Below are 17325 nucleotides of genomic sequence, written 5' to 3'. Positions count from 1 at the left end.
GCTCAGTTCTGGCCTTCCAGCAATGGCTTTCCCAGTAGGCCATCCCTGGGTTACAAACACCCAACTTATGGACACTCATTCATACAGATGAACTCCCATATTATTAAATTCAAAAGTCCAACGTACGTACATATGTTCGTTCTTACGAACAGCAGAACTAGTTTCCTCTCTCTCCCTTTTCAGTAATTGTTCTTTCTTATCAGTCTTATGTGCTTCTGATGCCACTCATTAAAATACTTTGGAGGTACGGTTAACACATTGAGTGATTCTTGTGTATTTTCTGACTTTATAAACAAAATCGACATCACTGTCAGTAAAATGGAAATCGGGGATGGCCTATATTCCAGGAGGAAGAAATGATAATGAGGTCCCACAGTCAGAAGTAACATTAATGTTATCTCTTTCCCTTAAATATATTGCCCAATTCACACCTCGCCCTGTCATAACATGGGGAGAGCGTCATATAACTTGCCCAATATTGTGCACATTATCTGGCCATCAAATATGACCAATTTTCCAGGGCTCTCACCATACAAACACCTGAAAAATATTCATATTAAAGGACATAGATTCATTGAGTCATTCAATATGGAAGCAGGCCACTTGGTCCACCACGTCCATGTTAACCAGTGGGCACCCATTTGTATCAATTCCATCTTCCAGTACTTGCCCATAGCCTTTTATACCTAGGTGATTCAAGTGCTTGTCTAGGTACGTCATAAATGCTGTCAGTGACTCTGCTTCCACCAGGCAGTGTTGCTTCTGCAGTGTATTCCAGGTACTTGCCACTCTCTCAGTGGAAAAGGTATCCCTCAGATCTCCAGTGGGATTAAAGGTGGCCTGATATCTGGGACAATATCAGTCAATGAAGGGAACACAGCCATTTCACAGAATTCAAGCTTTGATTCTGACCTCTGGTGCTTTCTGTGTGGAGTTTGCAGATTCTCCCTGTGACTGGATGAATTTCCACCAGGTGCTTCAGTTTCCTCTGGCATCCCAAAGATGTGTGGGTTGGTGGATTACCTTAAACTACAGGGTGCAGTTGATGGGCATGTAAGAGAGGAGAGGTTACAGGGAAATAAATGGGGAAATGGGATAATTGGGATTGCTCTGAGAGCTGGCATAGACTGATGGGCTGAATGGCTTCATTCTATGTCAAATGAGATTGTGAGAAATATGTAAAACCTGATCAACATATAATTTAGTGATCACAAGGCACAACTAAACATTAAAGTTTCCAAATAATTACATTATCCAAAAATAAAATTAATCTCCCCTAACCCTAACCCCAAAATACCATTTTGATCAATGAGTTGAATTAGTTGGCCAAATGCTATGAATTTCCATTACCCAAATTCCCAATATACCAACTGATATGGGCAAAGTTTTGCACTGTAAGTCCAAATTCACACAACAAATACTCCTTGTAAATTCTGCACTAATGTGATAAGTGAGTTCAGCTTTATTTTTAACTTCGCATGCAAATTAATAGATTTAATCTATGCTTTTTCGATGTATTCCAAAAACTGTAACAAAATGCAATTAATTGCTGGATTCTCCTCTATCCCCATAGCTGCTGATATATGTCAACAACATTTGTTTGCGTATCAAAAGCCTTATTTTATAGTATACATGGTACTGCCTTCTGTACATTTTGTGAAATTGGAAGTTAATTAGAGAACTCCATTCAAGCCTAGAGCTACAGTGTTAGTAATTTTAATATAATTTTCTGTCCAAGTTACTGAGAGTAGATCCATCCATCATTAAAAGATATTTTCAATATATTTTCAATGGGCTCCCTTATGAACACCCACAGTTTGCAGTCAGCTATGAGCTTACTGATGGAGAACAATCAAATTATTATGCATTTAAACATTTTTCACAACAGTGAAATAATTTTAAGAGAATTGTGAACACTGCTATGCTTATGCTACATTTACAAATTCTGAATAAAGTATTTGAATAAATCAGTTTTGAAGCATAAAAGGTTTCATTCGAGACATTGTCTGATTACTTGTATCTCTACCCAGATCCCGTTTCTATGGCATCATCTTCAATTACGAATATTCACTTTCTTTTTACCCATGTGATGTGCTAAGGAACTATGTTGCGACGTAACATGCTACTGTTTGAGGAAAGGATAACTAACGGTGCTGCTAAGATCAAGCACATTTTTAATTCCTTGTAACTTTTCTTGTGATTCAATAATTCCTTTTCTTCCTTAATATGGTGACAGAGTATTCTGGGTACCTTTCCACTGCTGATAAAGGACCACAAATACTTTGTGCAAATAGCTATTCATTATGTATGCATAAAGACAGTTAAAGCCAAAATACTACATAGAGCCTAATGCTATCTGCATGTGGTGTCCAGACATATTCAGCTCCAGATGTCACTGGCTGGTGATCATTACTTGAAAGATTACTCTGTATTTCTTCTCCCTATTCTACAGATAGCTAGACCCAATGCAGAAATTCTCACTCAGATCGGGGAGAGGTTTGAACCTGGTAATAAAAGTAGCAAAATAAAAAGTAGGAAACTATTTGAGGTAAAAAAAATTATCTCAAAGTGAGGATTCTTGCAGGATTATAGAGTCCAGTAGAATATTACCTTGCACTTTAAAGGCATCGATCCTCATGTAGTGCAGCTTTGAGGTGTGAAAGAATGACTAGTCCAAGAGAGTTTTTGCATGAAAGCAACTCCAGCATTTTCAAGGTGCTACTGTAATGTTTAAAATGTAACCAAGATCTCATGGAGGTATCTAATTAAATTCCTTCTTTCTCTTCTCAGCTGTGCTTGTGGAGGAGAGGGTGATCATGTGGTGGGTTGACGAGGGTTCTTGCAACCAGAAGCTAGACAGGTGTTATATTCTGTCTCCTCTGGGTTCACTATTTAATACCTTTAAACTTTGATTTTGGTTTAGAATTTATCATTTTACGTGGTACCTTATCGAGCACCTGCCCTCCTCTTGTTCAACAGTAACAGAGGTGATTACTCTTTGTGAATGAGTTTAGGTAGAAGATTAGTCAACTAACATCTTGTGGTCAAATACCAAACACTGAAGATGCTAGAAACTTGAATTAAAGCTGGAAATACCACAGGCATCTGTGGAGAGAGAGACAGGGAGAATGTTTCAAGTCAATGACTTTTCATCAGGCATGGTTTATGAAGTGTTTACTCCATTTGTCTCTCCAGAAATGCTGCTTGACCTGATGAGTATTTAGAAGAATTTCTGTTTTGTTTAGTTTATCAGTGTCAGTTGGTCCTAAATAATGATAAATAATCTCAGGAACAGCGGGAATAGGATGGTCGGATCAGATTTTGTATATATCCTTATTTACTCCACTTTCCATTGCAGGCGTTCAAACAGAGTATAGAACAGGTCTCCAACCCTGATCTCACAGGTCAAATTGAAGTCTGCAATAATAATATGTTCAAACTCCACTCAACAACAAGAACTTGCTCCTTCCTGTTCGGTAGATTTTCCCGCTAAGATGTCTGATGGCAATCCAGAGAACCAGTCCAGGCTGCCACTTAAACAGAGTACTGAGAACATTGTGCATCATTTAGCAGAGAAGTTAAACAAAGGCACTATTGTCCCTCTCAGATGAATGGCTAAGATCACTTGGCACTATTTTGAGCAGAGGAGGTTCTCAGCCAATGTTTATCCTCAACAAGATGGCTATACAAAAACAGATTATCTAGTCATTACTTTACTCCTCTTTTTGGGATCTTGATGTGCACAAGTTTGTTGCCACGATTCCAATGTTGGCGGCATGCTAGTGTAGCAGATAGTGCTGTTGCCCTACAGCTCCAGGGATCTAGGTCTGATTGTTAAGCTCCAGCTCTGTCTGTGTGAAGTTTGCATGTTCTTCTTATGACATCATGGGTTTCTCCTGGGTGCTCCAGTTTCCTACCACATCCCAAAGTGATGCTCATTGGGTAATTGACATCTGTAAGTTACCCTGCATAGACTTGATTGAGTGAATGGCTTCTTTCTGTCATTATAAGATTAGTCTAAGATAAAAGTGACTGTGGTTCAAGCAGCACTTTATTGGCTGTAAACTGCTTTTGCATGTCCTAAGATGTGAAAGACATATACAAATGTCAGTCTTTCTTCCCAATGTTTGGAAATATATTCTCCAGATCTGAGAAAAAAGAACATTAATTCTCTATGAACATCTTCTCTATTAACAGATCTCACTGCATTGTGTGTCAGTAATGGCAGTCAACACTTCCAGTGGTACCTGTAATTGGTTCTCTCTCATTTACTTCCAGCACAGTTCCATTATGAATCAGTTACCTTTGCACCAGGAGTTCTGAATAGAGAATCTTACACAAGAGATTCAGGCAAAACAGATGGAACTGGCTGAGCTGCTTTGCTTTCAGAAAATAGTCCTTGACGATTCTTCGGTTATATTGAGACATATTGCCATTATCTTGGTTTATTACAGACTGATTACTAGAGCTGTTCTGGGTCTGCTCAGCTTGAATCTGAACCAGAGCTGAAATGAAAAGTATCCCCTGCAGTGTGCCGAGTCAACATTGACACTGATCCAGCATCTGCAACCAAGTGCGTGGCTTCTTATTGGGGATAGTGCAGCCAATGATTCTTAGCACCAACAGCATAAACTCTGTGTAAACATGATATGCCTGTTAGAAAACAGCCATAAGCCACATTAATCAGCAGGTATCCAATATGCATTTGGCAGGTTCCTCCTGTTATAGATCTTGAAGTCATCTAGGTTGCCTCTATAGCTCATGACCCTCACCATCATTCTAAATGGACATGCAGTCCCTAGGAAAACTGATGGCTGTTTTTGGCTCTATCAGCAATTCAACTGATGGCTTTGTGATCTTTAAGCCTTTCCTGAGATCATCAATGACTGATATAGACTGGGTTAGTTAAGAAATAGATTCTGTGAGGCAGCCAGAAACATAGAAACATACTATAAGAGTTTCCATAGATATTTAAACAAAAAGTGTTAAGAAAGTGAGCTTTAGAAAATGAATCTGCAGAATTAATAATGGAAAGCAAGGATATGGAAAAGGAATTAGACAGATATTTTTGGAAATAAAAGATTGGAAAATAGCAAATGTAATTCCTTTATACAAAAAGTGAGGGAGACAGAAGGTAGGAATATACAGGCCAGTTAGCTAAACATCTTTCATAGGAAAATCTTAGAAGCTACTAAAGTCATTGTTGTAAGGCACTCAGAAAAGTTCAAGGTAATTGGACAAAATCAACAGGATTTTGCAAAAGGGAAATCATGTTTGACTAAATTATTGGAGTTCTTTGAAGAGATAACATGCTGTGGATAAAGTGGAACCAGTGGGTGTAATATACTTGGATTTCCAGACGACATTTGTTAAAGTGCCATGTCATATGTTATTGTAGGAAATAAAATCTCACCATGTAAAAGGTAACGTGGATAGAAGACTTGCTGGCAAACAACCAATAGGGAGTAGGCATAAATGGATATTTTTCTGGCTGGCAGAATGAAATGAGTGGTGAGCCACAAGGATCAGCGCTGGAGCCTCAACGTTTTACAGTTGATGTAATTGACTTGGATGAAGGCAGCCAAGGTATGTTTGCTAAATTTGGTTATATCACAAAGATAGGTAGAAAAGTAACTTGTGAAGAGTACATGAGAAGGCTGCAAATAAATACTGGATGGGTTATGTGAGTGGGCAAAAATCTGGCAGATGGAGTGTGGAAAATGTGAAGTTGTTTACTTTGGCAGGAAAAAAAAACATTATTTAAATGGTGAGAGATTACAGAGCTCTGAAATGCAGCGGGATCTGAATGTCATAACCCGTGATTCACAAAAGGCCTGTATGTAGGTACAGCAAATAATTAGAAAAGCGAACAAAACAGTAGTGTTTATTGCTAGAGGAATCAAGTACAAAGTAGGGATGTTATGCTTCAATTATATGTGGCACTAGTGAGTACTGCTTATAGAACTGGACTCCATACTTAAGGAAGGTTGTTAATGCATTGGGATGATTTCAGATAAGATTTACTTGACATTTAACTGGAATGGGTGGATCGCCTTAGAGGAAAAATTGGACAGCCTTGGCTTGCATCCACTGGAATTTAGCAGAGTAGGAGGAGACTTCACTGAAACATAAAAGTTCCTGTGGGGTCTTGACAGGATGGATGTGGGGAGAATCCTGTGGGATTTTTGTGGGAATCTTGTGAGACTTCTTGTGGGAGAATCTATAACTGGGAGCCACCCGTTTTAAAATAGGTCGCTCATTTTAGACTGATTTGAGGCAAAGTTTTTTTCTTTCAGATACTCACGAACCTTTGGAACTCTCTACCTGAAAGGGCTGTGGAAGCAGAGTCTTTGAATATTTTTGATGCAAAAGTAGATAGATATTGAAAAGTAAGAGAGCAAAAGGTAACTGTGGGTCGATTGGAATGCAGAGTTGCAGTTATAATCAGATCAGCCATAATCTTATTAAATGGCAGAGAAAGCTTGAGGGGTTGAATGGCCCATTCCTGTTCTTAATTCATACATTTTGTATGTAAGCTATAAAGCAGACTATTAGGGAAATACGATGAGATAAACTAAGTCATTAAGCAGCTGATCAATGACATGGACTAAACAATTAGGTAGGTGTAATTAGAAACAAGGGCATGGGATGGCTGTTCCCCACTTTATAACAGTGACTTCATTGGCTGTGAAGGTTTTAAATGGCCTGAGTTTGTGACAAGCACTGGATTCATTCCCCTCTTCATTCATGCTTTTTTTAAGAGGGCCTTTATGTACATTCTGGAAGTTGTGTTTGGCTACAAAGTAGCAGAGACTGCAGTCTAAAGACATCCTGGAGACTAAAGTGAAAAGCGATGCATGAAAGTAGATCGTTTCATGGGTTGATAGTTTGGGGGATTCTTGGGAATCTTCTCAGAATTTCATTTTCACTTATATTATAATGGTGAAGCAGGAGCAATTTGATTGTTGTTATTAGAGTATAATGAGCTTAATATGAATGCCATATCGGGCCTAGAAGCTTTAATGATAACAATGGAGCTCAGAACTGAAAATAGCACATCGCTCTACAGCACCATAAATGAATGAGCCAGTAAAGCTTTGGCACAGTTAATAGCATAAAGAGTAAATCTCTTCAGCTTCATTGAGCCAATACTGTTTGATTTTACCATGGACCTTACATCAGACTAGAGTATCCAATTCTCATTCCTCAATTAAATCTATCATTACACGTGTTTCTTAGTGTTTGCTCCCAGTAGTTATCTGGCACTTTAACAGATGATTTATAAAAATGGAAGGATGCCATGCTGGGTCAACATAATATTAAAAATGCTACACATTGTGAGGATGGATTCTTGTCCTTGAGAGCTTAATATATCCACAGGCACCTCAAAACAAAAGCACATGCTGGGTTCTTGGACAAAGAGAGACAAACAGGGATTTTAAAGAAACCGTAAGGAATACCTGGTTTTTAACAAAAGGGTACACTGAGATAGACTGGATTATTTAAGTGAGAGAAAGGCAAAAACTTGAAGAAAATACTCAGTAGGTCAGATAGCATCGATGGAGAAAGAAACAGGGTTAATGTTTCAGGGTAATACCCTTTCATCAGAACTAAGAAATGTTAGAAATTAAACATGTTCAACTCATTCTCAGATTGAACAACTCTTTTAACTCCACTCACTTCCTCCAAGTCAAAGGTGTAGTTGGGGAAATTTAGATAGTTCTGTCTCTTTGTGGAGTACAAGTAACAGACTTTGCTTCAGTCCTAATTTGGCCTCTCCCTCACATCTTCTTCCAATACGTTGATAATGAATTGCTCCAGCTTCCTGCTCATACAGAGCTCGAAAGTTTCATAATTGCTGCTGGCACTTTGCCCTGCTCTCACTTTCACAAGGTCCAACACTGCCTCTTCCTTTCCCTTGCACAAAAATTTTATCTCAGCCTCAGTGGATAGGGTACTGATGAGTGCCTACTCTACCACAGCTATCTTCACTACCTCCCGGAGGGACTCCATGTCATTTCTCACAGTTCCTTCACCTCTGTCGCATCTGTTCTGATGACAATTCTTTTCACACTAGTGCTTCCATGATGTTTTTTTTATTAACTATAGTTCCTCCTCAACCAGAGTTGACGGAGCTTGCAGTTTTATCTGTTCCACTTCCCCTCCCCTCCTCCCATTCAGCCTCAATATTCAATGGATTATCTTCCATAATTTTTGCCACCTTCAACAAGAATCCAGCACCAGACACATCTTCTCCTCTCCTTCCCGTCCAGCATTCCAAAGAGACAGATCCTTTGCCACCCTCTGGTTCAGTTTTCCATCTCTACCTACACCAATTTCACTTCCCTCAGTACCTTCCTATGCCCTCACAGGTTTGCTAAATCTGCTTTTTACTGCTTCCCTTTTTAACCTTCCAGGGACCAAAAACTCCTTCCATCATGAAGCAGTGATTCACTTATAATTCTTCCAGTTTAGTATACTGCATTTGGTGAACATGATCTGGATTCCTCCACCCTGGAGAAACTAAACACAGACTAGTTGACTGCAGCGGCAACCCTGAGCTTCCTGTTGCCCATCACTTTAATTCTCCCTTATGCTCCCATCTTGACCTCTGTTTTTGCCCTCTTAAATTTCTCTAATTAAACCCAACATAAGCCTAATGAATAACATCTCATCCTTAGTCTAGGCACACTACATCTCTCAAGTCTCAACATGGACTTCAACAATTTACGATAACCAGCCTTTCCAGTTTGTATCAGAACTGGTCTGCTCCGATGAAAGGTTTTCAATCTGCAACATTAACTCAGTCTTTCTCTCTACATAGATGCTGCCTAACCTGCTGGATATTTCGAGCATTCTCTCTTATTCATATTTCCAGCAAATGCAGTATTTTTTATCCCACATTTCCTCGTATTGGCAGCTTTCCCTCTCTCGTTCATTTTCTACTTACACCTCCTCCAGATAGATCAGCTGCAATTAACAAGCCTTCATCACTATCCCTTAGCAGGCAGCACCACCCTTTGCATCATTTAATCTTTGCCCATCACAGATAGTCCCTTTGTTTTACCCACCACTCCCGCTCTTCTGTAACTTAAAATATTTTTGATTTCTAACTTTTCTTACTTCTGATGAAAGTTCATCAACCTGAAACATTAACTTTGTTTCTCTCCACAGATGCTAACTGATTTGGTGAGCATTTTCTGATATTATTTAAAGAGGCAGATTCTGTAAGATAGACAGGGTTATTAAACACAGAGATTAAGTGAAATAAATTGAGTTATTTGAGAAATACAATGCAATAAATTGGATAATTAAACAGAAGATCAGTGCATGATTAACTGGGCTATTAGTTAGAGACATATATTAGACTGATATTAAATAGAAAGACTGAGATAACTGTTTTTAAGCAGAGCAATACAAGGAGGTAGACTGTATGTTGGCCCTTCCTACAGTTGTGAAAGAGTTAAGGTATAAACAAATTCTTTCTTCTTGTAACATCTGTCTGTCTCTTACCTCTAGCCACCAAAATCCATGGTTCAGCCTTCTGCCCTGTAGTAGCTTGTCCCAAGTTACTGAATGCATGGGTGGTTTCAGCAGAAGATGAGTTGTGGTAGAGGAAGTGTTAGAGATGGAAGTAACTGGTCTTAGCAATGGACAGGATATTTGGTTGGAAGCTTATTCATTGGTCAAACACAAAAGGTGTGATCAGTCCGGTTCAGATTCATTCAATGGCCAAGGGGAGAGGTGGAACTGGTGGCAGTGGAATTGAACCTGTTATATTGACTGGAAGTAATGACTTTGGTTTCCCAATATTCAATTGAAAGAAATCTTTGCTCAACTAATACTAGATAGTAAACAAGCAGTGTGCATGGTCAATGACCCTAGAGGTGTCATGGCTGGTGATGATGTAGGGCTGGGTGTCATCAACATACATGTGGAAGCTGAGGCTACTTTTTTAGATGATGTCTTTTATTTTGGGTGGTCTCATTGAGGTGCCACCTGCAGATCAGAAATAGAGGGAATGGATACTTGGGGAGCTGCAGAGGTAAGGGTGTAGAGATAGGAAGAGAAGCCATTGCAAATGATACTCTGGCTGAAGTAGAATAGATGGGAATAGAAGTAGGCAACAGCAGTCCCATCCATGTGGCAGAATAGCACCACCACCAGCAGTTCAGTGGGTACTGCAGGGCAAAACTGTAAGTGGTTCAGGAATCCAAATTTAATTCAAAATCACCTGAGCTTTGCTAATGGCAAATAAAACCAGGAGTAGGTCAACTTAGCAGAGAGGACCATCTCATCTTAAGGACATAAAATATATTAATTATAACTCATGGAGCTGGAGCAGTTATTCATTTCCTTGACCCTGCTCCATGATTTAAGTAGATCATTACAATTTCATATATCCACTTTCTATGAATATTTATTGTCACATTCACTAATACTTTCCAACACTTTACTGGAAGAACCAATAAACACCAGTATTCACAACATTTAGGAAGATAGAGTTCAAGGTATTCATCATCCTTTAAATGATAAATTGTTTCCTGCTTTCACTCTTAAATGGGCTAATTTTAAGAATGTCTTTCTTGGCACAACCGATTTTGTGTCTTCATTTCTCGGGCTTTCCACGCATTAAACTCTCATCTCATCTTGCACTATATCCAAACCCTTTTATCTACTCATTTTATACCTGCTACAACATTCTCTGACACAAATCTGATGCTTGGTACACAAAAGGAACTACCAATTAATCTGATCATTGCAAGTTTGCAAATAATGTGTCATCAACACAGAATATTCCTGGGTTAATTCATTGTGTCAATCTAAAGAACCTTGAAGCACTCAAGGAATTGCAAATACAATCTGCAACAGAAATTGGTGAAGTTGACAGACCTGGCACATATTAAACCAAAGTGTGATAACCTGGATAGAATAAATCTACTCATGTGTAAATCAGACAAGCATTAGTGATCATATCCAGCTCAATGGTCTCTCAGCTATTTTTCTGGCTCCATTCTCCTAACTCTGTTACAAAAACAAAGGAAGTGCATAAAAAACATAAAAATCAACAAGAAATGTTGCCTAGAAGGGCAGTGGAGGTAGGTGCAAATGTATCCTTTAAAAGGAACTGGATATATACTTGAAAAGAAAAAAAATGCAGAGTGAAGGGGAATAATTTAGGTAAATGGAACCAAATGGATAATCCTATTAAAACACCAGCTTGAGTACAATGGTACTTGAGTATGTGTCTATGAATGTTCTACACACAAATCAAGTGCTTTCACTAGAGCAATATCATGAAACACAAGCGCATAAACTGCTCTGCCAATACAAAAGAACTGCAGATAATTTGTTAAATTCTGACATCACTTATGCAATTCAGTCTTTACTTATCATTATAATCAATGTTCTTGTAAATCTTACACAGTGTTGATACTTTGGGAATAGCCAACAAATGTTTAGCTCAGGGGATATTCCTAGATAGTTACACGCAGAAGAACATTTCATAGGTTATATTACTGCTCAACCACCAGCTACAGAAGACAATAAAGGTAAAAAGAGAAATGATTGACATACTTAGCTTTAGCTTCAGCATCTTCATAAGCTTTGTTGGAAACATCTTCCAGACCTCCAATTAGGTGTTTGAATGAGCTGTAACAATCAGAACACAGCTTCAGCAAATAGACATTCTTAACGGGCAATCAAAACTCAAAAAGCAATGGCAGGTAAAATTAGATTTGGCGAACAAACAGTTGCATTATAATACAGAAATTTTCAAACATTTAATGATCGCACAATTTAATGATCAAACAATCGTGCGCGCGTGCACACACACACACACACACACACACACACACACTCGCATACGCATATACACCTGGGTACAGATATATGCACATACTTGTGGACAGAAATATTCATTTCTTGAAATGGAATGTATTTTAAGTGAAGTTTTATATCTTCACAAGAAGTAATGCTTTGCTTGCCCTATGACCCAAGGCCTTTAAGACCCATAGCTTTTCAACATACACCATCAACAAGTCAATTGACAGAGCAGTCAGATCCTATAGACAGTAGCAGATTTCAGTGTACAATTCAGGGTTTCCAAACTGAAGGGGGCAAAAATCATTCAGTTGGGCTGAGGTGAATGCAGAGAGAGGGGATGTAGAAGTAAGGGCCATGATGTTCCCTGCTCAGTGAGGTTTTCTTAAGGAAACAAGAAAAAGAGAGTGACAGCCTGTTGCTATGTGGTATCATCCTTCATAAGGATGATAGACAAACTGATTGTGCACAATCATTTGAAATAACCAGAGGTAAAAATAAAAGCTACAAATGAGTGTCCCTTTTCTTGAGGCACATGATGACCGCCAAAAACATATCATGTGGCAATGCCCAGACAGCAGTCAGCTGCCCATTAAACCAATTTGGATGCCACACAGAGAAACCAGATGTAATTTGAAGTAAGGTGACCATTTATTCCGAATATCATGCTTTGTGTAAACCATTGGCAAAGGATGAGTAAATTGCTATTGCCAGTTTATGAGGAAAGGGACGTTTTACACAATGGCCCTTTACACAGTTCCTGGTAAAGGAAATGAGTAAAAATTCAATTTTGAAATATTAGGTGACTTGAGCCTCTGAGTCAAAGGATTTTTTGTTCATAACTCACTCCAAAGACTTGAGCACAGTGCAGTAGCAAGAGGATGCAACACTGTCAGAGGCGAACCTTTAAGATTAGAAGTTAAACTGAGCACTGTCAGATCCAACCCCACCAAATGCCTGCTGCATACTGACACTCTAAAATACTAATCACCTCTATTTATTCATGTCTCAGTGTGCAACACACTGCACTGCATAAACTGAAGTCAGACAAGTTAAGGTCTCCAAGATAGAGTGTGGAAAGTCTTTGCATGGGTTCACTAGGCACTCTTACCAGTTCTCGATGGACATGTGCATTCTGGTTGGACTGATGTTGCATATGCACTGGTGGACGCAAGTCAAAGGCATACCTCAGCACTAATAACAGTAGCAAAAATTCCTACAGCAACTTTTCCTTTTGATGTGCATCTTTCTTGCTTTACAGTAATATCCAGCTTATGCTGCTCAATGCTAGATCTGTGCCAGTATTTACTAAAAATAAGCCCTTTTGTTCTCTGATTACATTTTTGTATCAAAGCTTTGTGCCAATACTTAATTTAAAGAGCAAGTCTGACAGAATTTCTTTGCAGAGAGAAAAAAAAGTTTCAAGGAATTCTTATCAGCAGGCACACCATTGTTTTCTTTAACTCTTTTGCCTCATTCAATTAATGGCAACTAACACCATCAGCACAGCCTAACTACAGGTGAAAGTATGTTCAGGCTGAGTGGCCTTCAATGCTGGTTGTTAAGGTCAGTTTCAGCCTAACCCAACCATTAGGAAATCAATAATTAATGAGTGGTGTCACACACGACCCATGTTAATTAAGCCACTCAAGTCCATCATAGGGTCTGATGCGAAACCAGTGTTTCATACAATCTCATGGGTTTCCTGCCTGCTGAGCTAGGTTAAAGTGATACCCAGAGCCTCTGACGTTGTGCAGTCCACTTTCTTACACAGTTCAGATACTCCCAAGCCATATTACCAATTGGATTTCACGGCGGCTGTTCTTCAAACAAAAACGTTACAATGTACAAGTTACCCCTGATGAGAACAGGCAACATGATTGCACATTTTTCCCTTCCACTATTGTAATGTCTGTTACATTTGATATAAGCACTTTAAGAGCCTATACAGCAACAACACCAAGTATAAGTGTTATCTTCAGGTTTAAAGCTGTTTGACATTTATAAGATGACCTTTAAGAAGCAATGTAAACACTTGGTATATATGGCTGACAGCAGCAAAATCAAACATTTGGTGCCTTAGGAATCAAGTTTAATTCTAGAATATGCTTATGTCATTGAACTGTCTCCCTCACATCATCTGCTGAAGTGGATATTTTAAAATGAATTCATTAAAAAAATATTGATTTCATCAGTAATATTTTTACTGCTTTTATTATTCCATTGGTTGACGAAATGTAGCTGATTATAGCACATTTTTTCAAGTCATTTGAGTGTCCCTCTGATATATGAGTCTATAAACTCACACACGCACCACACACACACACACACACACACACACACACACACACACACACACACATCATACATGAATACCACACATCTAAAGCATATACAGGCACCAACACACACACCAGTTATATGATTTATATGTAGCTATACAACACGTATATGCACTCCATTTGCAAAGGCACTTACACTATATATACAGATATAGCATATTCAGATGCACTGCATGCACACACATAAAGACACACATCGTAAGTACTCTAAACAGGTCTTGCAACAACCACTGCCACATGCACACAAACACACACACATATATAGATCATATACTCAATATACTCATAAAATCATAAACACGTAAATCAGAAAACATATTCACTATACACACACCAGAAAGAAACACACAAACTAAATATGCAAACAGTTTATTTTGGATTTACAGGACATAGGGGTTGCTGACAATTTATTTCCCATCCTAACTGCCTTCAAGTGGTGTGGTTGAGCCATCTCCTTGTACCATTGCTATCTTCTGGTGAAGGTACCCCCACAATGTCTAGGGTAGGCAGTTCCAGAATCTAGACCAAGTCAGAATGGTGCATAGCTTGGAAAGCAACCTGCAGGTAGTGATATTCCCAAGTATCTGCTGCCCGTGTCCCTTTTGGTGCTGTGGTGAGTTTAGGAGGTGCTGTCAGAGTTACCCAGGTGAATAATGGCAGAGTCTTTGAGGTGGTACACCATACAACCACGGTACGCTAGTGGAAGAGGGAATGAATGCTCGGCATGGTGGTTGGAGTGCTAAGCAATGGTGCTGTTTTGTTCTGAATGGTGTCGAACTTCTTGAGTGTTGTTCTGAACTGCATTCATCCAGTGGAATGTATTCCATCAAACTCCTCACTAGTGCCTGGTAGACGGTGGTAAGGCTTTGGGATATCAGGACATGAATCACTAACTGCAGGATACCCAGCTTCTGACCTGGTCTTTAGTCACAGAATTTGTAGAACATAGAACAGTATAGCACAGAACAGGCCCTTCAGCCCACAATGTTGTGTTGACATAGCTATTCCCTTCTGCCTACAGAATGTCCGTATCCTTCTATTTTTCTCTCATTCATGTGCCCATCCAAGCCCTTCTTGAAAGCCCCCAATGAGTTTGCTTCCACTACCCTATTAGGCAACACATTCCAGGCATCCACCACTCTCTCAGTAAAAAGCTTACCCCTCACATCTGTTCTGAACCTACCCCCTCTCACCTTAAATGCACGGCCTCTGGTATTGGATCGCTCAAAAATGAGAAAAAGATATTGCTTGTCCACCCTATCTATGCCCCTCATAATTTTATACACCTCCAACGGATCACCCCTCAGCCTCTGCCGCTCCAGAGAAAAGAGCCCAAGTTTGTCCAGCCTCTCCTGATAGCACATGCCCTCTAATCTAGGCAGCATCCTAGTAAACCTCCTCTGCACCCTCTCTAAAGCCTCAACATCCCTCCAATAGTGAGGTGACCAGAAATGCACGCAACCCTAAATGCAGCCTAACCAGAGTTCTACCAAGATGCATCATAACTTCTTTACTCTTATACTCAATACCTCGATTAATAAGTGCATGCATTCCATAAACCTTCTTAACCACCCTGTCTACCTGTGTAGCCACTTTCAATGAGTCATGGACTTGCACCCCAAGGTCTCTCTGCTCTTCAACACTGTTAAGGGTCTCGCCCTTAAGAGTGTACTCTCTCTTGACATTCATCCTACTTATGTTGCTGGTTCAGTTACATGTCTGGTGAATGGTGATGTAGAAGGTGGAGAACTCAAACTTGATTTCTCTATCGGATGTCAAGGGTGGCTGGTTATCTTCCCTGTGGTTGGAGATGGTCATTGCTCAGCATTTTTCAGCTTATGCCTGAATGTTGTGCACTCACACCTACCCCCAACCATCTGGATTAAACTGTCAACAGAGTGGTCGTAGCTGGATGTTCTGGATACTAAAATTGACTGACCAATGGACAATGTGTGCATGGACTCAGCTGAGATACAGAGGCAAAGGATCATCATAAACAGGGCCTTGCATGGGGGCAACATGTTTGCATCAAAATTTCGAGGCTAGGTTTGGAAAATCCACTAGTATTCCTTGTCCAAGAGCTGCTGCTGGAAGATCCTACTAGCAATATACATGACGTGAGAACAAGAATTGGTTGAGCTGTGAGGAACTCCAGGAACTCAACTGTCCACCAAAATGGTTGTTCTTGAATTCAATAGGAAAGTGTGTTCGGAATCAAAGAAAGCCACGTTGTAATAAGTAGGGAAATAGATACATAAATCCATCTGATTATTGTCCAGAAGGTAAGTTAGAACCCAATGAAAACAAACACTGCTATCAGTATAACCGGTCATATGCTGGTCAGCTGGACTTTCAAAGTTATGCTTTGTGGAAGGTTAGACCCAGTATTCTCTGATGTACCACCCATTCCATTGAATTCCTCAACTCGCTCAGGCTGCAAGAGATTGCCAATGGGTGGCCTGAAGGCTCATGAATGAGAGAAAACAGAGAACAAATAATCTGCTCTTACAGTACAGGCTACAGTATGTTCCAACAGGTTCCACAGCAGCATAAGCAAACAACTGGTCACAAACCAGCACGGTGCAGAGCAGACAGTTACAGACCAGTGAGTGCAGAAGCTGGGTGTGACTGGCCTGTCTGCCCCTGAAATCAGACCACGTTAAATATGGGAAGGAGAGGATAAATAGATGTTGTTTGAAGCTGTCCTGTACTTAAGGTTGCAGGAAGTCACAGGACTCAATAAGAACAAGAATGCAGTCTGAATGCTAGTCATTTAGCTAGCTCAGGGGCAGGGGAAGCATAACTTCTAACAGTTGGTTGTTTAGTGATTAAATAATAGCTGTTGTTTACCAGACCAGAGAGACTGGAAACCAAACCGGGGACCAAATCTGGGCAATGTCAGTGGGGAAGTTCTATGCTGGAAAAAGGTGCTTGCACAAATGAAAATCCTACTGAAAAGATTGGGATCAAATTTCCGATGGGCATTCTTACACCCAGAAATGGGCTGATTATTGCTCTCCTTGGGTTTAACCTGATGTTTAACTGCATGGCACCACATTTTGTAGTTTTTGTAATGGAATTTCTGGGAAGTTCACAGTTTGTTTCTGCAGTCTTTTTAAAAACATGCAGAGAGACACTTGGAAAGTTGAAGCCTCATTCA

At 39.7% G+C, this 17325-nt stretch overlaps 1 protein-coding gene across 3 annotated transcripts in view; it reads right to left on the bottom strand.

Annotated features, from left to right (window-relative positions):
- Positions 1-17325, bottom strand: part of prkg1b (protein kinase cGMP-dependent 1b) — a 556354-nt gene that overhangs the window by 78708 nt on the left and 460321 nt on the right. For all 3 annotated transcript variants that reach the window (XM_052027531.1, XM_052027532.1, XM_052027534.1), the window contains one exon: positions 11578-11652. In XM_052027531.1, coding sequence (XP_051883491.1) covers positions 11578-11652 — 75 coding nt within the window. The remainder of the gene's footprint in view (positions 1-11577; positions 11653-17325) is intronic.

The sequence above is a fragment of the Pristis pectinata genome, chromosome 12, assembly GCF_009764475.1.
Source record: "Pristis pectinata isolate sPriPec2 chromosome 12, sPriPec2.1.pri, whole genome shotgun sequence".
NCBI lineage: Eukaryota > Metazoa > Chordata > Chondrichthyes > Rhinopristiformes > Pristidae > Pristis > Pristis pectinata.
This window is presented reverse-complemented; position numbering and strand designations above follow the sequence as displayed.